At 38.0% G+C, this 20,601-nt stretch overlaps 1 protein-coding gene across 9 annotated transcripts in view; it reads right to left on the bottom strand.

Annotated features, from left to right (window-relative positions):
* SYT16 (synaptotagmin 16) overlaps positions 1-20,601 on the bottom strand; it is a 318,945-nt gene that overhangs the window by 133,742 nt on the left and 164,602 nt on the right. For 7 of the 9 annotated variants that reach the window (XR_010130766.1, XR_010130764.1, XR_010130765.1 and 4 more), the window contains exon 3: positions 281-947. The exons of the other annotated variants lie outside the window; for them this stretch is intronic. Coding sequence is in view for 3 of the 7 variants with exons in the window: in XM_055361137.2 (XP_055217112.2) it covers positions 281-803 (523 nt within the window). In the remaining 4 variants the exon portion in view is untranslated. The remainder of the gene's footprint in view (positions 1-280; positions 948-20,601) is intronic. 9 annotated transcript variants of the gene reach the window in all.

Raw genomic sequence — 20,601 nt, 5'->3', positions numbered from 1 at the left:
ACAAGGGGCTTCTCAAACAGAATCCACAGACTCGTTTTTCACCATTTCACTTGCTCAGAATTATTGTTTTGAAATATGGAACTCCCAAACGTGGATCTTCCAAAGCTTTATATATTGAAAATATTCCTAAGGATTATATCTCTCAATCAGAAGCCAGTATGTGAGAAGGTATAAGAGAGAGAAAAATAAAATCCACATGATAACTAAAAACAAGTCAAAATAAAATAAGTAGAAATGCTCTTTGGAGGAACGCAGAGAAAATGATGACTGGCTAGCTTACCTTGCTTTTTTCCATTAACAGTTTCTAAAGTACCAGGGAGCTGGCTGTCAAAGCCATGTTGAAGGCCACTTCTTTGCTTTTCAAGGTGATGCTCTTCCTCCGCAATAGAAGAAAGCACATGTGGTAACTTGCGGTCATCACTGGCCCAATTGGGCCACTGGGACATTGTGGAACATGAGTCCCTTGCATGTTGGCTAAGCCTTGGGCTTGAATTTTGGGCAGAGTCCTGCAAATCACTATTACAACATGAGAAATGATCCACTTCAAGAAACAAGGAATTTGCATCCTCTTGACTCCAATCATTGTCTTGTTCTTCATCTTCAAAGTACGTTTCCTGAATCTGAATATTATCTAAGTCCTGATCTAGTTTGTCACTCAATTTAGAGTCTTGTTTGCTTATGTTAACCAGCGAAGCAGATAACATATCTCCTGCTTGCTGAAGAGCTTCATAAACCCGAGATATCCAGGAAGAGAAAGGCTGGAAGAAGTTCTGAGCATCCTGAGACGCCATGGCCAACACCATGGCCAGCTATCTGATGTCTACAGTGTCCAGTTGTTCAGTTCCTTCAGTGCTCTGGATTGAATGTGAACTACAGAATAAGCATGTTGAGAAATTAATTTGGAGGTCTCTTAATGGCTGTGAATATTTCACTCTCAAAACTTCCAGCTGAAACAGAGGAAAGAAATACTTACACCTGTTAAAGTTACAACCTCAGACCCATCACCAGATACCTACAGACAATGTCAAACAGCATTTGGGCACAAAAAGGGATCATCAGGGAAATCTTAAAATAGTTACATAAAAATGACTGTGAAAGTCTAGATGTAGATTATTTCAATGCCTATTCACCTCCATAGCCATGTGGAAAACTTACATTAGCAGTAATGGGTTCTGTTCACGTGGACTGAGAGACCATCCTTAACAGTGTGAAAAGGATAAATGAATCTTCATTAAGATCCAATTGGGCATGACATTTCAAAACGCAAAAAAGGTCGGATGTTTCATCTACAAACCTGCAGATCCCAAAGAGCTGACTAATAAGCATCTCTGCTTTATGACACTAAAGTTTATACTTGCAAAGGAAGTATGTGTCTGGAATTAAAAAGCTTTAAACAAATCTTAAAATAGGATTTTATATTTTTATGCAATCTCTAGAAATCATATCTATTCTTGGGGAGCAATCGCTGAAAAACTGAGGGTGGCAAATGGATTATCTAGCTTACTGAAGACATGTCCCTGGAATCTCATTGCTTTTGTCTATGTTCCAACCTCCCGAAGATAGATAGCTCTCCACAATCTTTCAGACTCCTAAGTCACACTTCATCCCACAAGATTTACAGCCTGAAGGAAGCAGCTCCAGGATATCAACAGAACCACAGGACACTATGAAGACCCCAGAGCTAAATATTTATATTTTCACATGTATATGTGCATACAATGTATACATACACATATGTGTGTATATTATGTGTGTATATATCTTATTGCTATTACAGTGTTCATCAACAGCTCAAGATGAACGTTACAAATGACTAGAGGGCCTAACACACTGCTTAAACTTAATTACCCAATATCTTGTATAGCAATAACTTCCTTTTAACTAAATCTACTAGCTATCCCTTAGTCTCTTGACCTCAGCCACTGCATGTGATATGACTACTTACATTCTAAAAATTTTTTATTAGCCATTCATGGATGCATTGACTTATTCAATAAACAAATATTGATTATCTATTAAATGCTGGCACAATGCCAGGGATAAGGTAATCCTGAGGGCTTTGTCTCCATACAGCCCACATTTCAGTTACAGGGGAACTGAGTTCTCCACATTTCCCCCCTATGCTGAATAATTCATGTGTCGCTCTTTCAGGCTCCTCCTTGTCTTCCCACCACCTACATGTATACAACAAAATCTTGTCCTATGGCTTCCCTTCCCTGTTATATTCACCAGCTGCAAGAGTAGGCCCATCCCTACATTTCAATTAACACCTTTTTGAAACTCCAAAATATACATCTCCAGCCTTTGCTCAATTTTTCTTTCCAGGCTTGTATCTGTGGCTGTCAAAGCCAATGATTCTCAAACTCTGGTGTGTCAGAAACACCTAGTGAGCTAATAAAGAACACAAAGGCCCAGGCTGGTTGAAGGAAAAGGGCCTAGTCTGAACCTTGGGATTTTTGGCAAGTACTCCAGGTGATTCTGACACCCACGGAAGTTTGAGAAATACTGATAGACTTGGATGTCTCACTAAAATCTCAAATTCAGCTCATCCAAACCTAGTGTATCACTTTGCTACAAGCGTTCATCACTCTAGACTCACAACATGGGTGATTGTGAATTTCTCTCTTCAACACTACCTTCTATCATTCCAAACTCCGTTAGCTTTTGGTCTCCAAAGATTCTCTTTCATCATATTTTGTACAGTTATCACATTCCCCACACCCTAGTTCCCTCACATACTACATGCCTAGTTCGCTTCATATGCTCTTCTTACCCAGACTCAATTCATTCTGTTTGCTCACCATAACCTGATTTTATATGAGGTTTACACCTGTCTCCTGCTCTAGAATGGAGGCTCCCTGGATGGCAGGGATTGTCTGTTTAGTTCTCTATTTTATCCCCATTGCCTAGAAGTGTGGTGAGCACATAGTGAATTCTCAATAACAAATCCTATTAAAAATCATGCAAAAAACAACACCTAGCATATATTATGTACTCAGTAAATTGGTTAAGTTAATGGATAAATTCTATCCAGAACTGTTAAAAAGATGTTAAACAATGTTATCATATAAGTTCCCTGCATAGTAACAACAGTAAAGATCCTTTTGCCATTTGTTACATCCCATTTCACCACTCAAAGTTTTTCGGTTTTTTTTTTTTTCTCTGCAAATATTTTGTATAAGTTACTAAGCTTCAGTGCGTCACAGATTTACAAGGTTCTCTCTGAGATTCCAGCGGCTTTAGCTCCCACGGCCATCTTTTCGGTACCTTAAACTTTTTAAGCCAGAAATGACATGTTTTCCTTAATCATTCTTCCATCATTCTATTACACACAAAAAAACTTTGAGTTTTTTGTTGCTGTTTTTCTGAATTTTTTAATTTTTTTTATTTCAGTTCTGGGATACATGTGCAGACGTGCAGGTTTGTTACATAGGTATACATGTGCCATGGTGATTTGCTGCACCCATCAATCTGGATCTAGGTTTTAAGCCCCACATGCATCAGGTATTTGTCCTAATGCTCTCCCTCCCCTTGCCCCCCACACCCCCACAGGCCCCGGTGTGTGATGTTCCCCTTCCTGTGTCCATGTGTTCTCACTGTTCAACTCCCACTTTTGAGTGAGCATATGTGATGTTTGGTAGAAAACTTTGTTTTCATATGCAACCCAAAATCTCTGAATTTGAGCCAGCATCTTCTTGTCCAAATCTTCAAATTAGTACAGCTCATATTCTTGGCCTCATATCCCCTTGGTTTCTATAATCTCTGTTCATCAAAACGAAAATGAAAAAATTCATTTTTTACAAAAATTGACAGTTCATCAAAATGGCAAATTTTGTAAAAAATGAATTTTGATCATTCTCCTAGTTTTAAAGAAAAAAAGCCATTATGATTCCCTGTTACTTACACTGCAAAGTTTGAGCACTGGTGCTGTCAAAATCACTACTCATTTATGTTTGTTGATATAGCGTTTTTTAAAAATTAATTTGAATGTTTCCAACTCAATATAATCTTCACCTCTCCCTGTTGTTTACAATCCACTCGCTTCACTCATTTCTATGTAGCCTGCCCGACCCCTGGATGCATTTGAATTTCCAAGCCCCACCCTATAGGATAAAGTTCAAATTCTTTACTGTGGCATACAAGAGGAGAAGTGCTCAAAAAAACAATAATAATAATGATCAGCACCATCCAACTGGGCTTAGTGCTGGGCGGATCCTAAAGGCTTCCTGCAAAGTGTAAACACTTTAATTGCTGTATCACTGGGTCTGAGGAGGTCTAGAGGTACAAAAGGACACTGGAAGGGGCTTCAGATCGGTGGCTATTTATCAACCAGCTTGGAACTAATTTCAGGACAACAGCAACTCACGGAGCTCCCGCCTTTTGTCCTCACTGAATACCTAGCTGTCTGAGCTGTCCGCAATAATGCTGCCGCGCCATGAGAACTCAGCCTTTCCTTACCACTCCTCGCTGTAAAGTCCTATGTGTCAGTCTCACTGACACACTAAGCATTTTCCAAAGTGATTGTGCTCTTTCCTGACTTCTGTTTATTTTGTCCAGGATGACTTCTCTCCCTAAACTGCCTGATACTCATTTTTTATGAGGAAATGTTTATTGCTTCCTCTGTCAACTCTTCATCTACAATCAAAGGTGTGGCCTCAGAGTGTTTTGAATGTGCCTTTATGATATAACGTTTCCCTCGGTATAATGGATACTTGTCAGTCTTCCTCTTCCAATGGACTGGGAGTCCACAAGTGCTAGGGCTGTGCTTATACTTTGTAGCTCCAGAATCCACACAGGGCAGGGGGTCTCCATGTTCCATGAATGAATGAATGAATGAATGAATGAATGAATGAATGAATGAATGAACAAAGTTATTAGTGAAAACATTTAAAGCTAAGTAAACCTGATTCCTTTCTATTTATTCATCTCTAAAGTGGCATTAACGCACTAGATGACTTCTAACACCCTTTCTGCTCTTAAATCCAAGAATTTGCCATTGTGTGCCACAGAACATTGTAATATTGAGGACGGATACAACCAGAAGCAAGATGCCTTTTCATGGAATAGTTCTGTACTTTTTTGTCAATAACCATTGTGAGATGATCCCAGAATAATTGGAAAGAAGCCAAATCTCAGTCTATATAAAAGAGTGTCCAGTTGTTATATTCTAAAATACTCAAAAAGAAATGAAACCTACGGCTAGAATCTGAAAAACTACCTAGTTAGCAACGCCAGAGATCTTTCATTTTATGCTAAATCAGCCTAAAGCCAAAGAGGCCCAGCACTGGCAGGGTAACCATGGAGATATCTTTGGGGCTTAGGTAAATTTCAACTTGATTGGTAGAGCACACCAAGGATAATAATGCCAGATATATACTGTATCCTACTTCTTTGGTGGCTTTCTTACAGCTAACAAGAAGACAAAGTAGCTTCTGGTGTTTTAGAAAACACACACACACACACACACACACACAAATGAAAAACAGAAAAAAAGTCCAGTTCCCTGGATTAGAAGGAAAAATACATTTAAGGTCTTGTCATATCTGAGAAGGCCCATTATTACAATTGAAATGGTTCATGATATCTCATCATTATGGAAGTATAAAATGAGACAACAAAAAAAGATGGTATGTGTGTATGTGTGTGTGTGTGTGTTTACCATACAAGCTTCTATCACAAACATGACCTGGGAAGATTTACAAAGTATTGAAGTACTCAGAATAAACTGACAATCTAAGAAAGAATTAGTAGCAATTGATAAAGATTTTAAAAAGCCATAAATAAATATATTCTTAAAGGCTACTTTTTTAAAATCTTGGTTTAATTGGAATTCTATTTTAATTAAGATCATTTTGTACATAGGAAATGACTAAGCAGTAAATATTAAAGAGTTGTGTTTCTGTAGAAAGAAAAACTGTCAAATTCCTGAGCCATATGTTTTATCAAATATTTTGATTGTTCTCACCAAAGCTAACTGTGAACAGAGAAGAGGTATTCCATCCCAGAATAACAATGCTCATAGTCCTTTAAGGGTTGTTAGTTAAATCTTTCCAACCCCATTTTCTATCTGATGGGGTTGCTTGCAGGGTGGGGGGACAGTTACAACCTAAGAAGAAATACCAGATTCTAGAAGCTGTGCCTTAAAAATCTGTTATTTTGGTGAAAGCTAAAGCGGAAGCCTGTATACCTGTGTGATTTTCAAAGGATTATCAACTAACTCCTGGAGAAAGTCAGACACATTCTGAAAGACAAGAACATGTTTCCAATAATATGGTCCCCAGGTAACCAAACATCAAATCAAAATTTTATACAAGTTCATCTACTGAAGTGTGCTGATGTTCATCATTTCTTGAAGGAGAAATCACTTGGAAAAATATACTCTTCTCATTCTTCACCAAGACTCATAGGTTAGTCACAAGCAAAAGTCAAGAACCATGGGTTTATTTCAAGTGTCTTCTCATAGCTTTCAGTTAACTTTCTTGTGTCACCTATAAAACGTTGGTTATTTCTTATTGACTTACTAGAGTAGTCATAAAGCTAATTATTTTTATGACAATTATCATGCCTTTTGGAGAAAGACATTTTGCATAGACCTGGTATAAATAAGAAAGCTTAGGAAGATGAATAATGCACGGAGTCAAAATAAGAACTATAAAATAGGCTGCAATTCATCTTTAACATGATTCAAAGGAGTCTACAGGTGTTTTCCGTTAAGAGCAAATTTCTTATGTGGGTTGGAATATGTGTCATTGAAATGAAATATCTTCTACAGCATTTGTCCAAAATGTGTTCTAAATGTTGGCATCTCAACAAATATAAAAAGGGACTACTCAGGACTCTTTCTGGCAAAAATACGGATACAGTATAGCCATATTGTCACTGCCGGGGCATGAGCAATCCAATAGGCCTTTTTACACTGGACTTCGGGGAGGCAGTTAATATAAAATGAAATGTGAAGCTGCCCTATAATCAAAATATGCTTTCATCATTAGACACAGAAAAATGAGACAATACAAAGGAAAGAAATATTAATAGCTTTAGAATCATACAAAACAAGGCTGTCTTGGATCTGCTTCTTGCTTACTCCATGGCACAAGGCAAATCATACTAGCTGAGTGCATCTAAATGTTCTCATCTAGGAGAATGAGATCCTAGTAAGATCTCAGGAAAATCACTACTCTTGCAACTCACCATGGAAATCAAATTAGACAATTTTTTGTTGTTGTTGTTTTTGTTTTGTTTTTGAGGTGGAGTCTTGCTCTGTTGCCCAGGCTGGAGTGCAGTGGCATGATCTCGGCTCACTGCAACAACCACCTTCCAGGTTCGAGCGATTCTCCCGCCTCAGCCTCCCAAGTAGCTGGGATTACAGGCTTCTGCCATCAGGCCTGGCTAATTTTTGTACTTTTAGTAGAAACGGGGTTTCACCATGTTGGCCAGGCTGGTCTCAAACTCCTGACCTCAGTTTATCCGCCCGCCTCAACCTCCCAAGTGCTGGGATTACACAGACAATGTTTTTAAAGCAGCTATAACAGAGCCCAGTATTAACAGGCACTCAACATCAGGTATTCAATATTAATCCCAAATTCATCATATTTCAAAAGGTAAAAATACATTAAACTCCTATCATCTTTTCCCTAATGAGCTAATACCACGGAAAAAATGGTACTATCATTATATCAAGCATTTTCCAAACACTATATAGTATATAATGCTTTTTGACAACTTATATGAATAAAAACTTTTGTGGGAGATATTGGCCTTCCCATTTTACAGTTGAAAAAAACTGAGGCTCAGAAAGGGTAGGTGACTTGCCCCAGGTTTATATGTATAATACAGGTGGATCTGGTATTTCAACAAAGGAACGGAATCCTTTGTTGAATTCCAAATTCTTACTTTAACCATTACTCCAAATCTTTAAAAAAAAAAAAATGTGATTAGATAGTGAAGAAACTAGAAATAAAAAAAGGTAAAGTGATTTTCCTAGTAAGTGACAAGTGTGGGGTTCAAATCCAGTTTTGTCTGGCTCTGAAGTTTATTCTCACTGTTTCTAGTACAACACAGTTGCCTGTTTCACTAATGGAACTCTTTAAAAAATGTAAAATGTCACAGTTACTTTTGAAAATAAGTGTAATAAAGTTTAAAAAAATTATAAACTTCTGCTTAAGTCAAGTGAGGGTTATATTTAAATATATTTTTAAACTCTACCCAACAAATAGCTCTGGAGCATGATGATCTCAAACAAACTAGGACTGGCTCAATAAAAGTTGTACATTGCTCAAGGTTTATAACATTATAGCAACAGCACATTGTAAGTATTCCTTAAATTTCATAAGCCCATTGAGTATTTTTGAGTATTTATTCTATCCAAGGCAGAGATTTAAACATGTTCCGCAAATACTCAGTGGTTATGTAAACACATAAGGTCTTCAGCATCTCCAGGGGGACTATTTAACATGGCTTTAATGACACAATATTTTTAAAGAGACTATCACTGCTCTCGCACAGAAATCCATTTTCAGATACACACATAATAAAATTTTTATGAAAAAAGAATGAATTCTATTTAACTATACTTGCCTTTTTAAAACCCCAACCAAAATGAGGAAGAATCTTATTGTCATCCAATCTAAAGCAATCACTACAGACCTTTTCCAAAAGGGCATCTGTGCTCCAGGGCCATCGGCGCACATCTACTGGCCCCCAGTAGAGGAGATTCTGAAATCTCAAATAACATCCACAGTATGAAGCAATATAATTAGGAGGAAATGTAATAAAATTGAAGAAGGCAAAATGCAGACACAATAGGAACTACATCCAGACTATAAGATACAGCAGATTACTGATTTTTGTCCCCAAAGCACAGATGGAAACATCATTTGTATCACTTGAAAAGGCACTAGGCTCAAAAGTAGGCCAAAAATGATGGAACTAAGGTCACTGTAACCCTCTTGAGATAGATTTTAAAATATTCTAAATATCAGCAATCATTCAGTGTTTGTTAAAGTTTTTTATACTAATTATAAAAGTAATATCAGCCTTATAAAAATGTGGTAAAAAAAAAGGAAAAAAATCATTCCTAATCCCTCCACCATAACACAACTCCAATTATTTTTGCACATTTCTTCTATCGTTTTCCTTGTAATTTGCACAGTTATCATCGGGTTATATAGGAAACTAATAATTACCTTTGACAACTCTTTCTCCTTTAGAATTTCTTACCAAGGCCTACCCATTCTTTCATCTAAATAACTCTGAACTCTATGGCCTTCTGCCACCTAAACAGGTAATACTTGAGTCCAAGTCACCATTATTTCCTAGCTGAACCACTTCAACAGTCTCTTAAATGACCCCACTGCATTCACTCCTACCTCATTTCCACAAAATGAACTTCGTGATCTTTCTAAGGTGCATATTTGATCACGTCATTCAGTGTTTAAAATGGCTTCCCATTGCACTTATGGCAAAGTTCAAAATTCACAGGACTCAGAAGGCCATCCCTGGTTGGCTCCATCTTGTCTTTAAGTGCTATTTGCTCTCCATGCTGGGGCATCTCACCTCCTCCTTTTAGTTGCTCAGGCTCCTCTCACGGGCTAAGAAAGCTCTTCTCCCTCCAGGCTCCCTGACCCTGACAGTGCCCATCCATCTCCTTTCAGGTCCCAGGTTACACTTCACTTTTCAGAATGTTTTCCCCCCGCCATAATCCACACTAAATGATGACGCTGAAATATTCTCCCATAACACCCCTTATTTCTTATTAACACTTATTATAATTGTAGCTTATTGATGACCTATAACACTATTTCTTTTAATACCCATCTGTCTCACTAAACAAGACTTACTATGAGATCACAGAGTAGGTTAATTGTTGTCTTTGCCATGTTGTCAGCACCAAGCAGAGTAACTGACTACCATAGAATAGGCCATCAATATTTTTGAATATTTGAATACACAGCTCCACATATATACACATACACAAATATTACATACTGCTTCTTTCAGTTAACATTTTAACATATTTTGCATGTTTCTACAGCCTTTTATGTTTATCATTTTAAATGATTTAATATTTTAAAAACTGGATTTTCAATTAGGGCCTCAATAAGTTTTCCCAAATTCAAATCTATGAAAGTATCTGTTCTAATGAGAACACTTGGACACAAGAAGGGGAACATCACACACCGGGGCCTGTTGTGGGGTGGGGGGAGGAGGCAGGAATACCATTAGGAGATATACCTAATGTAAATGACGAGTTAATGGGTGCAGCACACCAACATGGTACATGTATACATATGTAACAAACCTGCATGTTGTGCACATGTACCCTAGAACTTAAAGTATAATAAATATATATATATAAATTTTTTAAATAAAAAATAAAAAAGTACCTGTTCTAATAATAATATTCAATCCTTTACATTTCAAGAAAAAATATCCAGTATTCTCCATCAGAATGAGAATGTCTATAAATTGTATTAATTCAGACATCATAAATTTGGCATTTATTAGTCTTTTGATAGGAGCTACGCTAAAGCTTACTTCTGTATTTTCTATTTTAAAAAATCTATAGCTGGTTAAACAACTTAATAAATAACAATAATAATCAGGGGTCTGTTTACCTTATAATTACTTTTATTTTTTTTTCATTAAGAGATTAGGAGAGACAGTGGAATGACACTAAAATAGGTATCAGGCACCATGAGCCAGTTCCACCGCTGTACTATTTATGAACTCAAAAAATATGTTTAATATCCTGGACTTCCATTTTTTCACCTGCAAATGATAGAATTACACTTGGTAAGTTGTCAGTGTTCTCTGAAGATAACATTCTAAAGCAGGATCTTGGGGAGCTCCCCTTAGCCACCTCCATTGGACTTGTTACTACTGTTGGTAGCCAATACACATATAATTCATTTTGTTTCAAACATAACTATGATATAGACACATCACAAATTGTAGCATCTAGCAGCCCTATCTAGCACATAGAAGTCATTCAAGAAATATTTATATCAAATAAATTTGAACTCAATTGAGACTGGCCTCCATAAATTAGATCTGCTTAATCAGGAGGTTAACCTCCTAAAAAATCTAGAGATAGTTTTTATAAATTTTAAACTATTTGCAAAATGTCGAATGAATGAGGTTTTTCCTGGAGATCATCTTCATACCTTTTTCAGAGTCTTAAAAGGATCTCTATTTCCCAGTCTCACTTCTATGAAGAGCGCAGACTGCTGAAATTGGTCTGTCTCTGAAAGATACCCTACAACCAACAATTACACAACAGGTTTTAATCTGGTCCCCACTCTGCGATGAGGAAAATATAAATCTTTCATCTGATGAAAGTTTTATTGATAAGCAGAAAACCATTCAACCACAAATTACTAATTCATTGCAAATGTTTCTTCTAGATCCTAGGACACAGACTCACATTCTTATTTATACTGGCCCCCTCCTGTGAATGAACACATCAGCATTCATAAATTGAAAGTCTCTATCTAAATCAGTGCTAACAACTGTTTGATATTTTCCTTATATTCTCTCCTCATTTGTTTACACAAGCTTCAAACTAAACAGGTAGTAAAATTGTTCATTACTGAAGTGACTATTGCTACACATTTTATCTTCTTCATTAGTGGTTATCAAAATGAGGTCTCCTAGGGTCCGTGATGACTGGGCTGTTAGAATAGTAATGCTAATAATATGACATTCTCAATGCTTCTGTGTCTGGCAAACATTAATAATCAGATCCTCTTGGGATCCCATCAAAAACAGCAGCCTTAATGGGATCTTTGTGGTTGCAAACATAAGTAGGTTACATGAGTGGTACACGATGTCTCTCAGGTCTACCGAGCCAAAGTGACCCCAATCAAAGAATATTTGAAAACACTCCTTTTACATTTCCCTTTCTACTGGCAGGGAATTTCACATAAGAACTGGGAAGCACTGTTTTCTAGGCATGATAGTGGAGCCAAATGTTCTTAACTAATTCTACATACATGTGTGACCTATTTTATAGCATTATATATAGTTATACAGATTGTATCTATTCAGTTAAACCAAAATGCTAGTTATATTTCTATTTTAAGCCAACAATGCCTGTCTGTTGCTTTTTCCTTCTCTTTCTCCTTGAATCCTTCCAATTTCTCACTAAAAGACATGGAATCTTACTTACTGAGGAACAGCAAATACCTTGCAGTCTTCTGTTAGCATAGCTCAGTTTATATTCAACTAAAATTTACTAGCATCACCCATAATGAATAAGATTCTACTTTCTGATAGCAAAATACTAAAATTTCATTCCAAAAAGAATTTTAATATAAATATGAGTCCTGCAATAGAGCAGCTAATGGAAAGGAAAATCTTCCAAGTGATAGGAAAATGACATTTCACATTGGCTTCTATTTCTAAGCACAGTCCCACATAAAATACACATTTGATTCATTTCAGCTTCTTTGGAGAAATTCTAAATGGAATTCTTGCCCTAAAATGTTATTAAAATTAATACCAGTTAGGTCTTCAACCACAAAAACAAACAATAGGAAAAATAAAAATTTAAAAGGACTCTGACATCTTTCCAACATAGACTAAAGAAGCACTGAGTATAGCTTTAATAGGCATTAATTGTTTAGGGGCAGAAGGGGTGGAGGCATTTGGGAAGATCAAATGCAAACCTTTAAAAAACCTTTCTGTTAAACAGTCAAGGTAAAATATTGAAAGCTTCACCATACTTTCTGTAATGTCTTGTAATGCTATGATTTGGATTTTGCTTCAAGATAATTTTGAAAAGAAACATTCAAAGGGTTAATGCCCTAAAAGTAGGTTCTCTTCATCACCCTGTTCCCATCAAATGTTCTGCACTTTTGTGGAGTGGCAACTATAAATTACCACTCTGTAGTCAATGCTTACTGGGGAAAAACAAAAAAGATAAGCAGTTTTTAATCACATAGCAATTTCATTCAATAAAGCTGACATTAAGCCAGGAGCAGTAGCTCACACCTGTTAACCCTGGACTTTGAGTGGCCAACGTAGGAGGACTCCTTGAGGCCAGGAATTCGAGACCAGCCTAGGCAACATAGTGAGACCCCCATCTCTAGAAAAAATAGAAAAATTAACTTGGTGTGGTAGCTTGCAACTGAAGTCCAAGCTACTTAGGAAACTGAGGCTGAAGGATTGCTTGAGCCCAGTAAGTTGAGATCACAGTGAGCTATGATCACACCACTGCACTCCAGCCTGGATGATATAGAAAGATCCTATCTCTAAAAACAAAAACAGAAACAAAAAAAACCTGAAATTATTTGTTCAAAAGTATCAAGAACTGTTTAGGAGATCCAGAGTAGAAAAACTATAAGAAAATAAGATTCAAAATGTTTTCCAAATTTCTAAATTCACACACTTCAAATAATACCTGTCATCTTTTCATTAAACCTCAAAGTGCCCAAAATAACACAAGCTTGCCATTATTATGAGAGCTTTTATGAATAAGGTATTTGCTCCTTAAGTAGGCTTTAGAGGAACACATATATTTTTAATGGAAGTGTATAAACACAGACATGCTCTTTCTTTTACTTTAATCTGTCAGGCTAAGAAAAGTAATGAAATTTTAAACCTATTACTCCAAAAACTAGTTTAAAACTGATCACTCAAATAGCTAGTTAAGCACATAAACTCGTAGACACCCACTTCAATGCAGAAACAGTCACCTCTACTAATTCATTCTGTTCAAACAACACAAATATCTCTTTTCCTTGCTTCCCACCTATCAACTAATTATGATTTTAATTTAAGATATATATCTCTTTAAAGTGTAATAAATATTAGGATCTTGCTGACAAGAGAAGCACAAAACCCCAACAGTCCTCTGATAAATGCAACTTTTACCATCTGTGGTATCCTCCAGACAGGATGTATCTTGGAGAGAGATTTCTCTGGAAGACGACATCCAGAGAAGAGCTGTTGTTAATGATGCCAGTTTTTAGCATGTGCAGACAAGCACACAAGCTTTAAACTTACAAAAAATTGCCTCATCTATAATTGAAAATGACATATTTATCTCCACTACATCAAAAATCCTTCAAAACTTCCCATAAAGTAGGGGGAGATAGTTTTACTGTCTCCAGCAAGAAGATGTGCATTTCATGCTGCCTGAGATCATCCTGGAGACGCACTGATATGGTTTGGCTATGTCCCCACCCAAATCTCTCCATAATTCCCACGTGTTATGGGAGGGACCTGGTGGGAGATAATTGAATCTTGGGGGCAGTTTCCCCCATACTGTTCTTGTGGTAGTGAATAAGTCTCATGAGATATGATGGTTTTATAAGGGGAAATCCCTTTCATTTGGCTCTCATTCTCTCTATCTTGCCTGCTGCCATGTGAGACGTGCCTTTCACCTTCCACCATGATTGTGAGGCCTCCCCAGTCACATGGAACTCTGAGTCCATTAAACTTCTTTTTCTTTATAAATTACCCAGTCTCAGGCATATCTTTATCAACAGTGTGAAAACGGACTAATACACCCATGCTGCAGGACTGAAGGAAGAACTATCAACCAGGCAAAAAGCATTTACTGAGTGTTTCTATGTGGACTACCAAGGTTTACTGAGGGCTGCCTAGAATTCTCAGTCATAAAATTCCATGCTATGACTATTTCAAACATAGAATGGCTCCAGAGCTTCTACTAAAAATAAGACTCAGAGCTATATATGTTAAATATATATATACCCATATGTTACACAGTCATTGGTAAAGTGAAAAAGCATGAAGGAAATCTTCTGCAGCTTTTGAAATAGTGATGTGTGTTTAGGGAGCTCTCAAACTTAGGTGTTAAACATTTCCACAGCAATTCATACTTAAAGAGAGCTTCAGATTTGTTTTTATTACCATCCTAGCATCACAGAGGAAGCTCAAATGCCCCAAGAAGAATCTGTTTCTAAGGAAACTCACCATGCACCCTTATGTAAATAACTCAGAAAGCAGGGCTGCTCATATTTCAACTGTAAACGTGCACAGGTCTGTCAAATAACTTCTAGTTCCCTCCCAACCTCGAACCTAATGCCTCCATCTCCAGCAATCAGCTGGCTGTGTAACATGTTCATTTGCTGGGTCAAATTCTCAAGCAGGGGACAATAACCCGTGTCTAAGTTGCAAGAAAACAAACAGTACAGGATGGAGATTTTAAAGGAATGTTCTCTGAGCCAGGGAAACAAGAAAATGGAGATGAGAGAGTATCATTTGGAAATGAATTGTCTTTGTTAATAATTGTTGAAGCTGTGTGATAGATATATGGGGTTCATTATATGATTTTCTCTCCACTTTCTTGTATGTTTGAACGTTTCCATAATAAGTTTTTTTAGTGAAGATTTTCTTTTCCCAACCTCCCCACCATAATATACTGAAGGAAACAAAAACACAAATACAGATAGATGAAAGGTAAGATTCTATGATGATTAATTTTATGCATCAGTGTGGCTAAGCCATGGTGCCCAGATATTTGGTCAAATGTTAGTCTGGATGTTTCTGTGAGAATATTATTGTAGATGAGATTAATAATTAAATCAGTGTACTCTATGCAAAGCAGATTGCCCTCCATAATGTGGGTGGGCCTCATCCAATTCACTGAAGGCCTTAATGGTACAAAAACTGACCTCCCACAAACAAGAAGGAATTGTGCAGCAGACAGTCTTCAGACTGCAAGTGCAAAATTGGCTGTTCCCTGGATCTCCAGTCTATCAGCTCAACTTGCAGATTTAACACTTGCCAGCTTCCATGATCATGTAAGCTAATTCCTTAAACTCTCTCTACACACAACCACACACACACACACAAACACACACACACACACAATGTTGGTACTGTTTCTCTGGAAAAACTCTCCCTAATAGAGCTCCCTATAGCCATTACAGAATTTTCAGTTTTTCTGCCCAGCAATGAGCAAGATGGTCTCAGTCCTATCTAAAGTACATCTCCCTGTCCTGTCATTTTGTCTTTTTTTAAGCCCTTACCATGTTTATAACAATCTATAATTATTTTATTTATTTGCCTCTTTACTTTTGGTTTTGTTTTTCCCTGTCTTCACCAAAAGCATGTAATTTCTAAGAAAGTAGGGACTACAACTCTCTTTTCCACCATTTTATTTCCAGCACTTAGCACAATGTGTGGCATGACATAGATTCACAACGAATAATGTTGAATGGATGAATAAATATTCTCAAACCAGTAATCTCTCAGCCGAGTTTTTTGGAATTTGCACACACCAAACAGGTGATGGGCCCATCTGAATTATTATAAGCCTATATATTTTTAAAGCAAAATATAAGATTAATATCAATTCTCAATTATTTGTGCCTTAGTCAAGTAACCAAAACCAGTGACTATGCATTGCCATGAGATATATCAAGGCTTGTCCTGATGTTCAAATAAACTTTTACAGTTCCTCAATTTTCAAATGTTTAATATCATATATTAGGTTGAACCATATCAAACTTCTCACCTACAAAAACAGCAATTTCATAGTGCAATATAATGTAACCCATAGTGAGAGAAATGTATATTCTATGCAAATTAAGCTATTAAAATCAGAAGAGAAAATACCTTGCAACTTAGATTACTCACAAGTGTGCTTCCACACTAGGGACCACCTTTCCAGTTGGGTTTTGTTTTATATATGCCCCAGTGGAGACGGGTGACACAAGAAGTATAAAGGGGACATTTTATGTATCCTGTTATTTCAGGACAAAAAACTATAAAAGTGGAGGGCTTGGGGAATGTAGAAGATATCAGTTTTCTAAAGAGCATTCAATCCTTAATTCTAAAACAATTGGGGATTGAAAACTTAATTCTAAAACTTACCGTGCAATTCTATAGACCGTCAAAAACTATCCCAGTGGAATTTTTTTTTTCTTTTTGAGACAGAGTCTCGCTCTGTCGCCAGGCTGGAGTGCAGTGGCACAATCTCGACTCACTGCAACCTCTCCCTCCCGGGTTCAAGTGATTCTCTGGCCTCAGCCTCCTGGGTAGCAGGGACTACAGATGCACGCCACCACGTCCAGCTAATTTTTGTATTTTTAGTAGAGACGGGGTTTCACCATGTTGGCCAGGATGACCTCGATCTCTTGACCTCGTGATCCACCCGCCTCAGCCTCCCAAAGTGCTGGGATTATAGGCATGAGCCACCACGCACGCCTGGCCAGAATTTATTTTTAATCATCTAATGAAAAAGAAAAGGAGGGGAATATGTACTCTTTTTTTATTCCAAGATATTTGATTCACTTAAGATTCATCTGAGTAGGACATGCCTAAAAGGAAGCCACTGCACAGACCTGCAGGTGATGGAACCTAGACTCTGGGTACAGGTAAAAGAAAATTCATTGCTAAAGAAGGCAACAAAATGCCCCAGGAAAGAAGACTATAGATTATGCTGATTTTACATTATCCTGAAAAATGTCTTTCTCTGCCTATATTTAATTCATCAATCATACTAAATATGAAGTATGAGGAAGCTGACGATGGTTATTTACAACTATAAGATGAGCACATGGCTAAATGTTCCTCTCCATCTCAAGGAGCCAAAAATAATAATAATAATAAGACCACTCCTACATCCCTATATCAGGCTACTATACTATCTATTTTTATTTTTACATCTGTTTCAGATCCTGATTCACACCATTTTACAAAATTTGTCATTATTCTTCCTTATATGGGCATAAAAGGAAAACAGAATGTTATCCAAATCATTAAGAGGATCCTGAAAGATACAGAGATGGGACAGCCAGACTCTTCTGTTTTGGCCAAATTCACCAAAAACTTCTAAAAGTCTCGAAATCTTGAATTTAAATTAAAGTTGGTTATAATTTGACAACCTTGAATAATCTTATGGAATAGACAACTTTCGTAAATAACTTATTCTTTATTCCCTGTGCAGAAGTCAACTGCCCAATATATATGGGGCAGTGGGGAGGAAAAGCATCATGAAGGAAAAACCTTGTTTGCTCACAAGGTGGACTAAAGCAGTGAGGGAGGGAACCAGGTGGAGAAACCACCAGATGGATACTTTGTGTGGGCAGCAGCAAAGGGGCATTGGTCCAGTGTTAACACTCTGGTCAAGCACTTCCCTTCCTGACTTAAAAGGGGAACTTAACAATAGGTCTACCCCTTTTCATCAATGGTTCTCCACCTGGCCACACCTTTAAATCACCTGGCATTCTTTTTAAAGCTGTAAGTTTGCCCTGCCACTCCCTGTTGTGATGTAATTAATTTGCAGTGAGCCTCACACTTGTAGTTTGTAAAAGCTTCCCAGAATTGAGATCCTGTGTGGTTCAACTGAGGTTACAGTTAGAAAATACCCTGACTGCTAATTACAATCTCTATCATAAGTGTCTGACAAGCTTTTGTTACATCTTTCTTTGTAAGAATCATTATAACCCCAGTTGAGCAGTGTGGAATACCAGTGCTGGAGGAAAATTGAGAAAAGAGAATCTTGCCTCCAATTTTCATCAACTCTCCTTATTTGAAGAGATTGGAAACCACTGCCAAGTTGGGCTTCCACCTTCTTCTCCTGCTATAGTGGGCTGAATGGTAGCTCCCCAGAGATATGTCCATGTCCTAATCCCTGGAATCTATGCATGTTATATTATTTGAAAAAAGGGTCTTTCATTGCAGATATAATCAAATGAAGAATTTGAGATGAGACTAGTTTCCTTGATTACCACCAGTGACTAATGACACAGAGAAGAAGGTGAGGTGAAGACAGAGGCAGAGATTGGAATGATACAGCCACAAGCCAAAGAATGCCAAGGATGACTGCCAGCCACCAGGAGCAAGGAGCAAGGCATGAAACAGATTCTCCCTAGAGTCTCCAGGGATCGTGGCCCTGCTGACACCTTGATTTCAGAATATGGGTCTCCAGAATTGTGCAAAAATAATTTATGTTGTTTTAAGACAACAAGTTTGTAGTTATTTGTTATGGCAGCCACAAGAAACTAATACATCCCCCAAATCCTCCATTCTCCTATTTTTTTCACCCCAGAAGTTTACTTCAAAGCTATGAAGTAGTGGATTAAGTTGGGAAGATTAGGTGGGCAAAAAAATGGGGTGATAATGGTAACACTTTGTGTCCCCACCCAAACCTCATCTTGAATTGTAATCCCCATAATCCCTGTAATCCCCATGTGTCAAGGGAGAGACCAGGTGGAGGTAACTGAAACATGGGGGTGGTTTCCCCCATGCTGTTCTCATGATAGTGAGTGAGTATCATGAGATCTGATGGTTTCATAAGGAGCTATTCCCCCTTTGCTTGGCACTTCTTCCTGCTGCCTTGTAAAGAAGGTGCCTGCCTCCCCCTCTCCTTCTGCTATGATTAAGTTTCCTGAGGTCTCTCCAGCCATGCTGAACTGTGAGTCAGTTAAACCTCTTTCATTTATAAATTACTCAGTTTCAGCCAGTCCTTTATAGCAGTATGAAAATTGACTAATACAGTAAATTGGTACTGCCAAGAGTGGGGTACTGCTATAAAGATACTTGAAAATGTGGAAGCAACTTTGGAACTGGGTAACAGGCAAAGATTGGAACAGTTTGGAGGGTTTGGAAGAAGACAGGAAGATGTGAGAAAATTTGGAGCTTCCTAGAGACTTGTTGAATGGCTTTGACCAAAATGCTAATAATGATGTGGACAACGAAGTCCAGGCTGAGGTGGTCTCAGATGGAGATGAGGAACTTCTTGGAAATAGGAGCAAAGGCCACCCTTGCTATGCTTTAGCAAAGAGACTAGCAGCCTTTTGCCCCTGCCCTAGGGTCCTAGAGATCTATGGGACTTTGAACTTGAGAGAAATTATCTGAATTTAAAACTTATGTTTAAAAGGAAAGCAGAGCATGAGCTTGGAAAATGTGCATCCTGACTATGCAATAGAAAAAAAACCATTTTCTGGGCAGAAATTCAAGCTGGCTGCAGAAATTTGTATAAGTAATAAGGAGCCAAATGTTAATCACCAAGACAATGGGGAAAATGTCTCCAGGGCATGTCAGAGGTCCTCATGGCAGCCCTTCCCATCACAGGCTCAGAGTCCTAGGAGGACAAAATGTTTTTGTGGGCCAGGCCCAGGGCCTTGCTGTTTTGTACAGTCTCGGGAGTTGGTGCTCTGCATCCCAGTCATGGCTAAAAGGGGCCAACATACAGCTCAGGGTGTTGCTTCAGAGAGTACAAGCCCCAAGTTTTGGTAGCTTACATGTGTTGGGCCTGTGGGTGCACAGAAGTCAAGAATTGAAGTTTGGGAACCTCTGCCTAGATTTCAGAGGATGTATGAAAATGTGTGGATGTCCAGGCAGAAGTTTGCTGCAGGAGCTGAGCCCTCATGGAGAACCTCTACTACAGAAGTGAGAAAGGGAAATGTGGGGTGGAAGCCCCCACACAGGGTCCCCACTGGGGCACTACTTAATAATCTATAAGGAGAGGGCCCCTGTCCTCCAGACCCAAGAATGGTAGATCCACCAACAGCTTGCACCGTGTGCCTGGAAAAGCCACAGCCACTCAATGCCAGCCCATGAAAGCAACCAGGAGGGGGACTGTACCCTGCAGAGCCACAGGAATGGAGCTGCCAAAGACCATGG

Source organism: Gorilla gorilla, chromosome 15, assembly GCF_029281585.2.
Source record: "Gorilla gorilla gorilla isolate KB3781 chromosome 15, NHGRI_mGorGor1-v2.1_pri, whole genome shotgun sequence".
NCBI lineage: Eukaryota > Metazoa > Chordata > Mammalia > Primates > Hominidae > Gorilla > Gorilla gorilla.
The sequence above is the reverse complement of the archived record's forward strand: the minus strand, read 5'-3'. Positions and strand labels throughout refer to the sequence as shown.